The 17,398-nt window shown below is 37.2% G+C and overlaps 1 protein-coding gene across 5 annotated transcripts in view; it reads right to left on the reverse strand.

Moving 5' to 3' along the window:
- Window positions 1–658: 658 nt before the first annotated feature.
- The window catches only part of LOC131041932 (uncharacterized), a 136,688-nt gene continuing 119,948 nt past the window's right edge, over window positions 659–17,398 (reverse strand). The window contains exons 5-11 of one of the 5 annotated variants that reach the window (XM_057975200.2): window positions 13,184–13,229; window positions 12,855–12,911; window positions 12,593–12,647; window positions 12,403–12,500; window positions 12,199–12,262; window positions 11,909–12,042; window positions 659–952 (exon numbers count right to left, since the gene is read on the reverse strand). In XM_057975200.2, coding sequence (XP_057831183.1) covers window positions 764–952; window positions 11,909–12,042; window positions 12,199–12,262; window positions 12,403–12,500; window positions 12,593–12,647; window positions 12,855–12,911; window positions 13,184–13,229 — 643 coding nt within the window. In that variant the 3' untranslated portion in view covers window positions 659–763. Of the gene's footprint in view, window positions 953–11,908; window positions 12,043–12,198; window positions 12,263–12,402; window positions 12,504–12,592; window positions 12,648–12,854; window positions 12,951–13,183; window positions 13,230–17,398 lie in introns of all 5 variants that reach the window. The other 4 variants (XM_057975199.2, XM_057975197.2, XM_057975198.2 and 1 more) reach the window with 4 other exon arrangements.

A 17,398-nucleotide genomic window follows, 5' to 3' on the forward strand; every position in this document is an offset into this window, starting at 1 on the left:
CTTCAACTATTAAGATAAAAAAACACCCTCCATTTCATTCAACTTCTCAAGTGCAAATTTCAATTTACCACCTCTCAATCATATTTAGTTAATCTAGTATGATTGTATTTAAGTTGATGCATTTTATTAGATTAAAGTAGTTTATGCCCATAACAAAAGATTATTTTCCTTTTCACAATTATATCATCTTCTATTTACCTTGTATTTTAGAATTAAAAATGAATAACATTTAGTTTTAATAAATTTGATGCTACCTATTAAATCATAAAAACAAAAATAAAATAGTCTAATATTTTTATGAAGTGTTTAGTATGTGAGGAAAGTTTTTTAAGTTGATGCTATTAGAAGTTGCTTTTTAGATGTGAATAAAAGAATTTTTTAATTGCATATCCAACTTAAGAGAAAGACAGTTCATAGTGAAAAAAAGAAGGCTGAACAAATAAACATGTTGACCCACAACCAATCAACCCCAATCCACCACTATATTAAAGAGGGCCAAAACTCTTAAAAAGTTTCAACTAACTTCAAGAGTTTTTTTTGAAGCAATTCTAAATATAGAGTTTTAACCTTTCTTGTTTGAGCATTGATTAATTGAAAGAATCTCACAAAGCTTCAATAATAAGATATCCACATACAATACACTGCCAAGACATCGATATTTCTCAATCACCTTCCTTTTTGAATGCTAATGAATTTATATTATAAATAGGATTCATACAAGGAACTATTTTTTTATATTGAAATAAGATATACACACCGTTCTTCATTTTCTATTTCTCAGGTTTATCTGTTTACCAAAAACCCTTTCATATAATTTGTACAAAGTCATCCATAAAGCGCACAACAGTGCTTTTACACATGTGACGATAAAATTCCAGCAAGACGAAGGCCAGTAGTAAGGATGAAGTAAACGAAAAAATATGCTGATCAGATGTCGAGGGTAACGCCCAACCTGCACAAACAAATATATCATTCATTATTTCTAATAAATCAATAACAATGAGGAAATTTTCAATCTGCAGGCCATATTTCTCAATTCAACCTCTGCAACTTGCATTCAGCTTGCAACAACTTAAGAAAATTCTACTAAATTAGTCTTCTTCTGTCTGTTTATTCTACCATATTAGTCTTCTTCTGTCTGTTATCTTTTCTATGTTCAGTAATACTGTAGTTTGAGTTAGGTGAACTTTTTCTGCCCAAATCCATAATTCCAAGGAGAAAAAAGACAATTTTTGCTTTTTTTCATCCAGGGGAGGGTTGGATTCCAAATCCAACTGATCACAAAACAAAATACAATCATTGGAAGTTATCGCCTAAAATACTCTAAGGAGATCTTGTCTACCATCACCAATGCTTTATTGTAAGTGAACATTTAATATGAGATAGACTAACAGCAAGGTTCCATGTAGATGTTTAGCTAATTTTATTTAGTTAGTGGTTTCACAATTTTTTATTTTTCTGCTTATCTCAGATTGATTGATAATTAATGGTGGTTAAATAGGACAAGAGCAACAAAGGGGGAGGGACTTGTTGATGTGTTTTTTACACACAATCAAACACAGAATAAAATACCCAAAAGTATCTTATCCTCTCTTGAGCAAAGTCCTCCCAAATGCTAAACTATGTGATCAAGTGGAATACTCCAAGGTTCCTAATGTCAGGCCATGACTTGTGGATAAGCACAGTTGATCATTCTGAATTTTTCATAATATAATTTTTTTTAAATATGTAAAACAATAGGAAAGAAACTATGGAATGACATTTTTTGTCTAATAGTGGCATAATTTCAGCCCCTTTTATTTATCTATAACCTAATTTCAATTCCTAAACTATAACAGCTTCACCAATATATGAGCGTTTTGTAGGTTCTGCATCTGGCCCTTAACTGATGGATCATATTGCTTAGTTAAAAATTTACATGAGGTCACGTGTGCTGCTAAAAAATGAAGCAACAAACTTAGTCAAACAGCTAAGAACTTGAACAAAAAACACCCAACACTTAAGTTCTTGGATTTTTATAGCTTGCAACACGAGGGGACCACTTGGAATATCTCAGATTGATAATTAATGGTGGCTAAATAGGACAAGAGCAACAAAGGGGGAGGGACTTGTTGATGTGTTTTTTAGGCACAATCAAACACAAAATAAAATACGCAAAAGTATCTTATCCTCTCTTGAGCAAAGTCCTCCCAAATGCTAAACTATGTGATCAAGTGGAAGACTCCAAGGTTCCTAATGTTGGGCCACGACTTGTGGATAAGCACAGTTGATCATTGTGATTGCTGTTACTCCAAGGGGCCTTACGTACTTCTTAGGGATGAATGTCTAGACTTCAAGGATTGATTTCAAATGATGTGCATTAAAGCTCTTATACTTACTACTACTTCTACTGGTTTGATAAAAAAAAGTGCAAAAGATGAAGGTTGAGGAATGCTACACTACGTCTAGGAATGCAAGGATGAAGGATGACTTCTAGTGAAACTCGACTAGTCTTTGCTTTGACATGCAAGAACATCTACACAAAGGCTAATGCAATCTTCTAAGGGAGTTACATGATTTTCAAATCATTACCAAACATAGACACCATTTATTAAATGCACATCAATGATTGAATAACAATTGAGCTAAAGCACTTTCAAGGTTTCCAGTTGACCACGCAAGGAAAATTTGCAATCAACAAACGGCTAGTAGTATGGATTAGGAGTTTCACCATAAATCATGCACAACATTCCATCATTCAACTTAAATACTTAAACTAATTTTGAAACTTGATTTGAGAAGATGAACAATCATGCAAATGCTTCAAGGATTGAATGGAAAACACCACAATTCAATGTCTTTATTAATCCAATAGCAAAAAAAGCAACAATTCTGAAAGTCTCTCCTCTTATCCCCTTACAAATGAAAATAAGTGGGGTTTATATAGCACTCCCAAATATGACAAATGGCCAAGATTGAATGAAGATCAAGGGCCAAGATTTCGCCACCTAAACCCTAATTACGGTTTGATACATTCAAAACCTATCTAGATAAACATTATCAAAAACATCAGCCAATGAGAACATGGCACAAATAATGAGGAAGAATCCTCCAAAAAGAAAATGAATCGCCCCATAGGATCACAACAGGTTGTCATCTAGAATTTTGTTCCCTTTTTCTTTCTCTCTTCTAGCAAATTCAATGAACCTGGTCATAATGCATTCGATTTCAGTTATTGGGGCTGCTGGTGTATTCTTCAATTGCGACTCTAGATAGATAACTTCTCCAAAGGCTGAGGCGAAAGTAGTATCCCATCCTGGTTTGAAATCCCTTGTCTTACTGATCAGCACCATGAGTGCATGTATACCATCTAGCTGCTTTTCTGTGATCAACCCATCGGTTCTATGGAAAATGACCTTTAATCTTTCTTCCAACTCGCTAATATCTATGTTCATTCCGGCCTCTATCTCCTTTTCAAGAATAATTTGCATCACTTCTACAATCTTGTCATGAATCAAGTGGATTGCTTCATCGACTTGATTGCATCCATTGTTGATATCTTCAAAGATAATCTTTCTTATGGGAAGCAAGCTCCCCCATTGCAAAAAGTTAGGTGATTGTCCATCTTTCAATACCCCTTCCTCCACCAAGATCTGCATAGGTGTCTTCCTCAATACTTCCAAGACGAGAATAGTGATGTCTCTAGTGTAGACAAAAGTGTCGAATGCAGCCACGAGAGCTTGAGTTTTCCTAAGAACCTTTATAGCTGTATCAAGTATCTTCATCATGTCTCTTATGAATCTATTAGCTATCTTGAAAGATTTGTCTAACCAAGCATCCATTAGCTGTGCTGAATTCCTTATTTTCTCCATATGATCCATTGATTCTGAAGGAAGCAATGGTGGTGGTGTAATCACAAGATCATGTTGCCTTAATGGTTCCTTCAACTGCTGGAAGTAATTTCTCCATGCACTTATTTCTTTTTCTAGTTTCTTATTCTTTTCTACTTCCATCCTAAGCATGTTGTGAATTGTTTTCATTGAGTCATTCATATCACCCAATGCTTGTTCAGTGGTAGGCGGACCCAAATCTATAGTTTCCACATCGAACTCTTCTGCTATGATATCATCTTCAAATTTATCAACCATTAGAGTGGCAATTTGTAGTGTCCGAGAACCTGTACTATCCCTTATCACTTTAGACATCTTTGTTGCCTTCTTCCTCTCAGTGATTTCTTGAGTCCGGTTTAGGAGACTATCCAAGTTACCCAATAGTTCCTCATCTACTGCTATTATTTCTTTGGCAAGCCTCTCTTTAAGCCATGCGGGGATAGATGATCTTCCTTCTCCTATTTGTGTTTCTTCGGGCAATTGCTCATCTCTAGGAGGGGAAGTTGTCTCATCGTTATCTTCTCCTTCATCTCCATCACTTACTTGGATGTGGGGAATAGGATCTTCTTGATCTTGTGATGGCTTTCCTTTGTCTCACCTTTCACTTCTGTCATTCTGGACTATTGATTCCATGGATTCATTCACCTCATGACTCAAATCCTTATCAAGTTTTTGATTTTCATGGCCTTCATTTGGATTCTCCTCTTCTTCATGCCTGGAAGACGTACTGGTAGAAGGATGACCGGAATTTGACTTATGTCTTTTCCTTGATGATTCTCTCTCTTCATGATCTTCTTTTCTCTTGGAAGTTTAGAATGAGCTGATCGGGTGGCGCTTCCACTTGCATTTGTATCTTCTTCATTATCTTCTGATAGTTCTACTTTTCTTTCTAAGTTGAATGTCAATTGCACATTTTGTTCTTTCAACTTCTGATGTTGGACATCTACCCACTTCCGTGTATAGGCCAAGCTTGCTTCATCAAGTCTTTCAGATCTATGACTTCCAACTCGACCCAATTGATCTTTACTTCCTTATCTTTCTCCTTTTCGTAGGTTGGTTGTAAACATTTGCCGCTATCTTGTGCTTGATCAGCAACACTAAAGACTTTACATCTCCAAATGAAATCAATGGGTAGCCTGGAGTGCATCTTTTTTCTCACTTCAAAATCATCTTGACCATTCATCCAAAAGTCTTCCAATTGCCATGTGTGTTGTGTTTCTTCCCAGCAGCTCTCCTTATTTTATCATAAGGATCAAAGTTATCTCTAGGAACAAATCGTTTGAGTGAGTAGAGAGATAATTCTTCTTCGACATTGTCAGCTACTTGTAGAGAGGGGCAGACTTCTACAGAATCTCCAAGTGAAATGGGGAAAGCAATGCTGAACCCGTGTTTGTGCCTTTGTGCCTTTGTGCCTTGACGTATGCTGCCAACTGCCTTACCACTTCAAGTAACACTACCCGATCTGTCGAATATCGTGGTGACATGTAAGGAGGGCAAGGGCATCCTTGAATCCTTATGTATGTAAACTTTAGAAACCGAATGAACTAGGCACCATATTGCTTGACCAATTTTTTTGCTTCTAAGTATAACCTTTGATGAATTCCACCTTGGAGGGTTCTTGTGATATGCATGGTGAAGGCATCATTGACTCTTCTATAATGCTGCCTATTTGGATGGTGTAACTGCGTGTATGATTCACAAGCTCTTATTTCTCCAGGTCCTCTTCCAACTACACCTCTATACACCAATCCGACATACTCATAGTTTCTGGCAAGAGAATATATGATATAGGAGTTCATATAGAATGTCTTAGTGTGGATGAGCCTCCTCAATTGTACATCTAGGCTATTCTTGATAATCCTTGCCCAATTGATTGTACCCTTACCATGGGTGATCATCTCTATGAAGAAGAACATCCAATTCTCAAGGTAGAATGCTTGAGCACCTATGATTCGATTGAGCAAGGTGATCAAGTCTATGAATTCATCCTTGAAATCAACTCTATGTAGTCTTCTAGGCATCTTGCTCTTGTCAAGTCTACTCTTCAATAGCCAATACTTGTTGATGATTCCCAAGAATGTTTACGGATCATCTTCATAGAATGCTTTAGCTCCTTCTGTGCTTCTATAGATCATGTCTTTTGGGTCAGGTAGGTGCAAGGCTTCACTGATAGCTGCTTCTGAAAAGTAGGCAAGCACTCTTCAATTGGGCGCCACTATAGTCCTTGTATGAGAATCATAGTGCTTGGCGCATTCAACCATCAATTCATGACATTGAACGGCAGGATAAAAGTCAGCCACCTTGATGATTCCACTTTCAACCATCTTTTTGGCTGTTGCTGTAGGCTTGCTTGTATATAGTGAGCTCAGAAATTCCTTGATGTCAAACTTTCCAAGATTGGTATCTCCCAAGTTGCTCCAATAGGAAGTGATCTTTGTCTCCAGCACTTCACCCTATTGATCTTCCTTGATGAGGGCCTGCCTTGTGCCGGCTCCACTAGTCTTTGGCGCTGCCATTCTTCACCTAAGAGAGTTGTCTAAGTTAGGGTTATGTGTGAAGAGCACTTAAGCTATTGATTCAACGCCTATGAGACCTTAGAAATGACAATAAATGGCTATAACATTGACTCAAATCTGAAGATGGATGCTTATCATTAATTCCTTATTTTCAGTATGCCATCTGTAATTTCCTTCTAAATTCATGACATGAAGAGGGTCTAATTTTAATTAAAATGATCAAAAACTTAACATAAATCAGATCTGCTTATTGTTGAAGTATTGTAGCTGCGAGAGAGATTTTCATTGCAATGTTCCTTATTTATCTCTTCTTGTATCAGTTTGATAGCTTCCGGTTTCTTGTCTTGATCGCTTTGATGACTGACGGTGACCCTTCATGTTGTTGTGACTGTCGGTGAAGATGATGTGGCTGCCAGTATATTTGTTGCTGTCGGTGTATTGGTGGCAGTCGGTGCAGATGTAACTGTCAGTGCCTTTCCCTCTTCCTTCGTGTGTCTCCTTACTGGCATTCCCGATACTTTATATTTATCGTTCTTTCTTTTCATGCTGGCTCTTCTTCGGCAATTTTATAGATTTATGATCGGCTTCTCTCATTCGTCAAGAAGATTGTGATTGCGTCTGTCAGATTAAATATATTATGTGTTTTTCTGCGTTCAGAGTTCAGAGTCTTATGAAGGTTTACAGATTGTATGTGAGATGTCTCATCTGACTTCATCGTTATGATTGATTTGTAGAGAATCAAACTTATATTATTGTGATTGATAGTAATCTAAGACTATCATCAGTTGTATTCATTTTTCAGAGATATAATAAAGTTCATTTTTGAGTGGGCTGGGTTTTCACCCTCAAGTGGAGGGCTTTCCCAGGATAATTTCTGTGTATTTTGTTATAGATTATTTCAGTGTTACTAAAAACATTAACACTTATAACTTTTTACCAATCTGCATGTCATGCTTACTTCTGATTTAGACGATTCTGACCTTGAATTGATGCTCCCAATCAAAAGATGTGACTGATAATGCTTAGGAAGCTCGCTGATGCTTAAGGTAGGCGAACAATTTCACTTTACACTTGACCTAATTTGCTGTACCTCTGATCAAATTCGCTGTTCTTATGATGAAGTTCACTGCTTTTATGATTAGATTTGCTCCTTTGCTGATTAGGTTCGCTGTTCTGCTCTTTGTGGAGAAGAATTTGCTTTGTATTTGTGATCAAATGACTAATTTCAACTTGACATTTATAGGCATTTGAAGGAAAAAATGTGTCCTTTTAGTTATACGCCGACTTCATTATTTCAAATAAAATTAATATTGTTTCCTTAGATGGCCGACCTGATTGGCATTTCAAACATTTTCTTTAAATTCAAACTTTGGCGCCAAAAAATACTCCAATTGCTGCTGGGCATGGTCATTAGTATGAAGTTCACTCCTCTCCATTGGCAAAGGAAGTAGGTTCGCTCCTATGAAGGAGCAAAGGAAATGCAGACACTCCTATGAAGGAGCAATGGAAGCAAGTTCGCTCCATTAAGGGAGCAAAGGCAGCAAGTTTGCTCCATGGAAGGAGCAAATGAAATGACATCGCTCCTTCTAGGGAGCAAAGGAAGTGAGTTGAAATCGTCATCTCCAGCAGCATTCCTTCAACTTTTCCATCAATTAGATCCCTTCATGCCATATTAATAAGCAAAGGTGAGGTAGCATTCAAGGTGAAGCATAAGAAATGCTTAAGATTTGTTCCTCCATTTGCTCAAGCTCCCCAAATCACTTTCAAACAGACTCTTGCATACACATCAAATGTCTATTAGAATGATAAGAAAAACCAAATTCGTTGCTTAACAAAGGCTCCATATTACAATCCATGATGATCAAGGGTACCTTAGACCTCCTAGATGGCAAGGGAAGGAAGTTCGCTCCTTCAAGGGAGCAAAGGAAGTCACATCGCTCCATCTAGGGAGCAAAGGAAATTAGGTCGCTCCATTGAGGGAGCAAAGGAAGTGATATCGCTCCTCTGAGAGGGCAATTGGAAATAGGTTCGCTCCATCAAGAGGGCAATGGAAGTGAGATCACTCCATTGAGGGAGCAAAGGAAATTTTTGTATAGTTAGCCAAATTTTGCTCATGCAACCTGCCTCTCATTAAAGTGCAACCAACCTTCTTGGATGGCAAAGGAAATCTCTTCATACTTAATAAAATTTCATCCGAAGGATTCACCTTTCAAACTTCCTTGCTTATCTTGTTTGTTGACCTTTCTTAACCTCTTCCATTCAATCTTTCGCCACCACAAGCTTTGATCAATCGGATTGATGACCACATTAACCCTACTCACTCAAATTTGCAAGAGATGAAATGCTATATGACACCAAAGCTCGAAGCAAAGAGGGGTCCCCATTTTGATGGGGTGATGTTGTGAAATGGTCACAACAGGACTCGAGGAAAATTTGGCACTAGGGGATGGACTACCAACAAACTTGATTTTTTTTCTACTAATTCTTTGAGCTATTGAAATTCATTAAACACATTAAATTTCAATTTCAGAAAATACACTCACAATTTCCTACTATAATAATCAATGAAGGGAAGAAAATACCTATCACCAGTGATGAATGTTGTGTTCATTGATCCACAAACATCTACATGAACCAAGTGAAGGACTCTCTTGGCTCTCTAAGCTTGTCTATCATCAAATGAGGCTTTGTGTTGCTTCCTTATCTACCAAACTCCTCAAATACTCTATATCTATTGTTGGATATCAAGAAGTCCATCTAACAAGTTCTCTCAAGCCAATTAAGAAATGTGGGTAAAATTAAGGTGCTCAAACCGTTGATGCCAATGTGTACTAATGTTTGATGCACTATTTGAGGCCAATACATGCTCCCCAACTTCCAAATGTCAACTACTTTGGTACAATTCATGATCTTCCACACCAAGTGCAATTGTCTTCTTGGCCTTTTTATCAACTACATAGTCATTGTGATTGGTAAAGACAACGTCGAGATGGGGGCGATGTCACGTAATCTGACTATCTAAAAGTAGATTAAGCTACATTCTTGACACATAGTACACATTCAGAAAAAACATTTTCACTCCAAAAGACATCTACACATCCCCTTTGCTTGCTAATATGTACTCCCTACCAAAAAAGATCACTAAAATCTTAAAAAGAATTGCAACCACTGTACTCCATGAACCAATCCTACCTATTACTCAAGTGACGTGATGTTCCTGAATTTATGTACTAAGTAGATGCCTTGGACTCGTCTACTAGTCTTTTGGCCATACACACATAGAAGGCTAACTCCTCTATGTGTTCTGCAACTTGAGCCCTCTGTTGAGGCCCTCTGTGGTTGGATTTCTAATAAAAAAACTTTCTGCTTCTTCATATGGCCTATCTTACAATAATAATGGCATCATGTTCTTCAGATTCTTTGTTGCATCCTCATTATTGCCTTAACCTTTCTTCTATAACCATTTGCCTTCGGCTTTGTCTACAAAGGCCTATCCACACCCTTTGTCTCATTGCTACCACCAAATTGTCTCTTCAATTTGTCCCATTACAGGAGCTTATAGTATAGCTCTTCAAACTTCAACATTCATAGAGGCGATGTTTAGGATCTTAATAAAGTATTTGTAAGCATGTGGTCATCTTTTGAGTGTGATTACCACCATGTCCTCTTCTTCCATTTTTTGACCAATGGCTATCAACTAATATTTAATGTCCTTGATCTTGAGTAAATGCTCCTGCATTGAAACATATTCATCCATCATGATCGAAAAAAACATTCTTCAAGACAGAGGCTCTGTCATTGTTTGATATCTCATACAAATCTCACAAATGCTTCCAAATTTCAGCTAAAGTCTTCCCTATTAATGGACTTTAGGAAGTATTTCATCCGTTACAAACTACGTGATCAACATTATTGCTTCTCTATCACATTCATCAAATTTATCCTATTCTTTACCTGCAATCACTAGACTAAAAACTTTACCAAGGACAACAGTTGCAAAGCATCTATCTCAAAAATGGTTAACATATGCTACTTTAACATATTGTAGTTTTTACTAGAGAATCTCTAGCTACCTTCCAACATGATGTTGGGTGACAAGGTCATTTGTATTCGTCTCCCCTCCTGCAACCTACAATCTCTAAATAAAATAAAACACCTCCCTATATTGAATATGACAGCAAAAAAAATCAGAAAGAAGACTGATAAAATTTGTGCTCTAGCAGCAAATAAATGAATAGAAATGTGCCCTTGCTAGGGAACTAGGCTTGCAATAAAAAGCTACACAAAATTGTGCCCTAGCAGAATTAAAAACTTGCAAAAAAATCATTGTCTGCAATTTTCAAAGACCTGCCCACAAACTCAAAGGAAAACAAAAATCAATAATTTCAGACCTTAAACCTTTTGTAATTTTCTCAAAAAACCCATAGAATTTTAACCAGAAACCCTAGTGTGAGTCTACTAAAACAATTGCTATGTTTTTCCTAAAAAGAGGCACAATTTTCTACTAAAAGAAATTGTGCACATGATTTGTAGAAGAAAACCCTCGATTTTGAGTAGAAACATAACACAATTTTCTGGAAAAAGAATTTATTTAACATAAAAAATTGCCCTTGATTCCATATGGCTTTCACATACATGCGATCTATACAAAACCTTTTGACTTTTTATTGTGCTACAGTAGCAACATTTCAGTTTGTCCCTACCAGCAGCAATCCCAGGTCTTCACAATCTCAGAGACTGCATGGCTCAAGCTAAGCTCTAATACCATACTACAAAAATTGAGTACATAAAGATTACCAAGATGTTCATCGATTAAAATAAGAAGGAAAAGCCTTCTTACAAAGGATCCCAAGTACAGGAGGTAACCCACATGATGAATGTGGGATAAATAAAAGCATACTAAAGTGAAATAAAACATAAAGTATATCCTAAAGTTGGAATGACTTTAGTAAAGCCTATGACTAATAACTAATTGACTATTACTTTAACAATTTGCTCATCTGATAGCACACATAACCTTTTTATAGTTTATTCTTCTTTTCTCATCAAAATTACTCTCCTTGCCAAGAATCCCGTTTCCTCGTTCAGCCTTTCATTTTATCACATCCTGTTGAGATATCACCTTTTTCTTTTGGAATACAAGGAATTAACAGCAGTGCATACTAAATTCCGGTGTCATTCTACAATGTTGGAATCAAGACACAAGAGAAGATTTACTGCAGCCTCTCAAAAAGCAGATAATTGTTGCCAATTAACAAAAAGATGCCATCTTTGACAAATGCAGTAGCATCACTCAAGTAAGAATGCCATCCCAAAACTTCTCTCAATCTGAATGTTTAAAAAGCTCATGCGAGAAGTATTTTACATAAAAACCATTGCTTTAATTAAGACTAGAAATTAAACACTAGACCAGATAACAAAATTATTTATATTGTTTGCTAAAAATTATGTGTATGTAAATTGTCCCTTGTTTTATTACAGTTAAATGCATAGTACAGAAAAAGTTTGTAGAGACTAACTAACCGGGAAAAGTAAGTCCAATGTCTCCCATGCAGCATGTCTAACAGCCCTTGTTGGGTACATTGGACCACCAGGAGATGTGAAGCTATAAAGGCATGATTTGAGCCTTGTGCTTGTGGTCATCCTTATCTCCTTTGCTGCAAGCATTAAGTCCATTATGTCAGAAGTCCAATCTAACAAAAAACATGTTTGATATGAAAAAATGAATGATTTGAGTCTCAAGTATATTGGTTTTTGAAACACAAATCCAGGAATGGTATACACATGGAAATGAAAAGGAAAGCTGCCATCACCCTGAAGCACTCGCATACATTTCAGGTAGTTCAATAATACTGGCTCCACTTTCAACTTTTGCAGCTGAAATGTCACAACAAACAACAGAAATGAAATACATGGACGGGTACTTAACTTCTTAGCAAATGAATTTGCGGGTACAACTCAGAAGAAAATCAAGAGGTGATCACAATTAAACTTGTTTAAAATATATCAGAACTTGCCTGATCAGTTAGCTCAATGACAAAAAAATCTTCCGGACCCCCAACTAAGAAAGCATTTGGAAAAGAAGGAAAGTGATTCAATAATATTTCCAATCGCTCTGCTGTAAGACATGGGTATCAGCAATACAATTTATTAATGTATAGTATCAATATTGCTTGATGAATGTCACACGATGATATGATCCAATACCTGGTTCGTAGAAGAATAGAAATCTTGAAAGTGGCATGAAAAGTTTTCTCCGAGCCTGAAATAGGAACATGCAGAAAACTAGGCATCTCAACATATTTGCAAAACGTAGGCATAAATGGCTAGAATTAAGAAACAAAAAGAACCACAACTGATTTTAATATAGCCCAACCTAATGGTGGAGATCCAAGAGATTACAGAACAAATATATGAATATAACAAGGAAAGGACCGAAAGAATAAACTGGGATAGACAATGCAGACACCTGAATGGGAATTTTGTTCAGTCGCCTAGGCACCAGTGCAACCTCTTCAAAAATGTACTGCAAAAATATGAATTTGCCAAGCAATACTTTTATGGGCTGAAATAAACACCCTTGAGATGTCATTTAACTAAGACCAATTAAATGTAGAACTAAACTGTTAAAATCATGGAAGCTAGAAAATTTAACCATCAACCAAATTCAACTCTAGCTAATAACCTCTTTCAAATGGCTAGCCAAATTAACGATTTTTTATGATTCTGTGTTCTTTAATGCCTATAGCTATTATTATAGAATGACAACAAAAATCTCCCTTACAATAAAGGACTCACATGGAAGAGAGAGAAAAAGCGTGTTGTGTTGCTTTGAACATCAATCCTGCATAAAACAGTTTTAAAGTAATTTTGAGTGAATGCCAAAACCAGAAACATATTGCCAAAAACTGATTGCTTTATGACAGGGATAAGAACCAAAACAGACCCAACTGAATTATTGTTTCAAGTAACAGGAAGAGAAATCTATGGATTCAATCACTGCAGTTATAATGTGGATTAGAGAGCAACATACATGAAGTTTATGGCATATGCTATACTAAATTAATAACCATCTTTTGTAATATACAAATTTTGTCAGGACTCAGCTATAATAAGTACAGACAAGCAATCCAAAAAGATTTTTTCAGGACCTTGATACAAAGACAAGGATTTATATTCTTGAACAAAGCATCTTGAAAGTTTGTGGATACATAGGACTGCTAGTTGAGGAACCATCACATATGTCAACAGTTCTCCTCTTGTAGGCCTCTAGAACTCATGCAGATCAACACTCAATGAAGAAATACAATGCCATGATCTACACATGTTTCAATTTCAAAGTCGGTACGCAAAACATATTAGGTCTGGAGTGAGCACAGACTGCCAGCAAACCACAACCCAAAACGAACAAGCATACCTTGACTCGTTTCTTAAAAGCATCACTATTTCACAACTCCAGCCCATTCTATCCCTATCACAAAAACCTAATACAATATTGCAAATTACATAATCACAGGTTTCAAGGTGATTATGCAAACAACAAATGCTTCCATATGCATGTATCAGCATTTCCTGAGTGTTTCAATATGTTTACTTGTGATTTGGGTACATTTTGGATTTGCTGAAGTTCCTAGACTCAATTTTGACATGGAAGCACTTCAGAGAATCCAGGAAGAATTGGATGAAAAAGTGACATTCTTAGGAGAAGAATCTTATCAAACTGCCTATGCTGAATTTTAGAGGAGCATTCTCCCCTGGAAGAGAGCATGCCTGATCTAGACGTATGTTATCGGGTTCGCCTGCGAGTTCGCCCTGGGTACGTACTTGTTGTGACCTATTTCACACATCGCCCCATTGCAAATGGGGACCCCTTGTTTTTTTTTGCTTTGGCATCGCAACTGCTAATCACCAATCTTTTTTGAAAATGAGGAGTTAGAGTTTTTGAGAAGTCATCCTGAGCCAAGTAGAGAGTTCATGCTCAGAATAGTGTTTGAACGTTGTCAAAGTGCTTAGAAGGTCTGAAGGACGAGGATCGCAATTGCTTTGGGTCATTTCTGACAACTTCCTATTTTTAGAAACATTTTGCTTTTTTGTTTTTCTCTAAATTTAGAAAGTTTTGTTTTTGGCACTTTGGGCCCGATCCAGGAAGCAGTTTTTTGGCTTGCTTTTTGCTTTTTTTCGCTTTTTGCTTTTTTTGCTTTTTTGAAAGTAGAATTAGGGTTTTGTTCCTCGGGTCATTTGATTAGTGCCCATGTCTTCAAGATTGAAATTTTTTGCCTCTAAGTGTAAAAAGTGGGGTAAAAACCCTAAATAGGGTTTTGTTCAAGAAGATCATTCCTGAGGCCATATGATAAGTACCCGTGTCTTCAGAATTGAAAAATTACATCTCCAAGTACAAAAGGCAAGGTAAAAAACCCTAATTAGGGTTTTGTTCCAGATAAACATGGCATGGACCTAGCATGAACATGGCTGATCAAACATAAAGGTAACAATGGAAGTATTCACATGGCTGTCCAGAGCCAAAGTTCGCCCAAATTGGAAGACAAAACAAAGTTGGCAAGAAGAAGATGGATGTCTATGTTGGCATGTTGGCATAACTAATGGAGATGATGGTGTACCGATAAAGGACTATTGGTGATGATATAATTATGATATGATGCCTGATGATCGGTTATTTGTGTTGGCGTTGATGGCAACCATATTTGTCCATGTGTGTTTATGTTTTTAAGTCTATCAGTTAAGTCTAACGGGTAATGGATTGAGTTGGAAAGCAAAACTGCGACAGTGAACCGGTAAGCAGGAACAAAGAAGGAAATGGTTGCGGTAGTGATCCGTGTTGAGTCAGGTGTCGCGGTTTGGAATGTGTGCTTATGACATCATAATGAGTCTATGACATGAACCGCATCATGTTTGGAGAACCGGTAGTCATGTTTGTAATTGACTGTTGTATAATCAGCTAGGGTTTGAGAACTGGTAACAAGATCTTTGACAGATGATGATTTATGGTTTGGCGGTGATTCTTTTCATGTTCATAAGCTGATGATGACGTGTCAGAATCCGTGTGAAGAGATAAGATGTTGTTTTAGTGCGTACAAGGAGCGAATTTCTTGGGAAGTAGCGAAGTGCTTAGCAGAATGTGTTAAGGGTTTGACAGCTTATCAGATCGATGTGCGGTAATGAGTTATGATCATTCAACGGCTGTAATTGTCTTGTAATTTTTTGTAATGATCTGAATGATGATCTATAATGATTTGTAATGATTTGATATGATCTATGATGTAGATTCATTGTAGGTTAGGGTTTTGTAACTGACCTAATTGTAAAATGTATTTAGGTCGAGTTTGAGAAGGTTGAGTGTGTCGGTGATCAAATTAGTGTGTGTGTGCCGAACCAGATTGAGATTTTGCATGAGTGAAACAGATTGGAGCTGACAAGGATCTGTAATAGCAAGCTATGAAGTGCTGAGTCCAGATCATTTTTCTGTTGTTTCCTAACAGTTGCAGCAGCATTAAAATCTCTTAACCGGGTAGTGTTGTGACCTAATCACACATCACCCCATCCCAAATAGGGACCCCCTACCTTCTAGGCCCTTTTGGTCGTTTGGTTTTTGTTTTTTGGGGTCTTTTGGTGGTAGTCTCGTCAATCTCTCTGCTTTGCGAGTGTTCAAGGGTCAAATTGATTAAGTCTGCTTTTCATTTGAGTGATTTTGGTGAAGTCTAGGGCTGCTTCGCCAATTTTAGGGTTTTTGCCTTTAGTCCTAAGATTTTAGGGGTTTCTGCTAGGGTTTTGGAAAAACTGAACATGGAACTAGAATCTGGAGCCTTCAAGGAGCCTCCTAGTAAAATTTGAGCCAAAACGGAGCAACTTTCTAAAAATAGAAAGTTCCTATTTTTTAGGGATTTTATCGAGTCTCGGAATGTCCTCATTTTGCCAAAAATCAAACTTACTATTTTTAGTAAGTTTCTATTTATAGTAAGTCATTATGTGTCATGTTTTAGGGTCTAATGATGACATTTTGAAAAGTTTCTATTTTTGGAAAGTTTGTTCTGACAGGACCATTCAGGCAAAAGGTGATAAAGATCAAGCATTCGCGACTACTTCTATTTCTGGAAAGTCAAAAAGCAGACAAAGAGAGTCAAAATCGGCTAAGTATTGGAAGCCCATTCCAGGAGTGGAAAGCTCCAGAAATTTGTCTAAATCCGAGAAATCACCTCAAATCCATATTTGGTAGCCTAATCCAAAAGAAGCTTGGAAATTCACCCAAGTCCGGAAGAAGCATAGAAATGTTGAATTCCTCCTCCATGGTGAAAATCCGCACAAAGTTAGAGAAGCGCACTAGAATGAAGGAGGCAAGGAAGGAAAAATGATGAATTCCTCCTCCATGGTGAAAATCCGCCCAAGCACTCGGGAAGGCGCCAAAGTCAGCAAGTCATGGAGAATTCAAAATGCAATGAAATTCCCTCTCCAATGCAAAATTTCGCCCTAGGAAGTCAAAGGGCGCCAAAACTACTCTGTCATGGAATTCATAAAAGGGGTCAAAATTCCTTCCTCCTAGCAAAATGCCGCCCTACTCCCCATGAAGGCGCCAAAGTCAAGAGGTCATGGAGGAATGCAAAATCATTGAATTCCTTGGCCAATGCAAAAATCTGCCCCAAGCCAAGGGAGGGCGCTAAAGTTGATACGCCTTGGAGAATGCTCAAACTCATGAATTCCTCCTCCATGGAGAATTTGCACCCAAGGGTTCATTAAGGTGCCAAAACACACAAGGCATGGAAGATGGAGAAAATTCAAGATTCCAAGGAATGGGGGGATCAATGCCTTGGTTAATGAAAGGGATATCATAATGGTTAAGCCATGGAAATGATGAATTCCACCATGCAAAATGAATTCCATGCCCAAGCCGAAAAACTAAAGAAATTTGTCTGAGGCATGAAAGTCCAAGGGTCAAGGAGGAATGAAAAGCAAGAATCCCCTCGGGTAAATTTTTGAATTTTCCATTTTTAGACACTAAAT

The sequence above is a fragment of the Cryptomeria japonica genome, chromosome 1 (assembly GCF_030272615.1).
Source record: "Cryptomeria japonica chromosome 1, Sugi_1.0, whole genome shotgun sequence".
Lineage (NCBI taxonomy): Eukaryota > Viridiplantae > Streptophyta > Pinopsida > Cupressales > Cupressaceae > Cryptomeria > Cryptomeria japonica.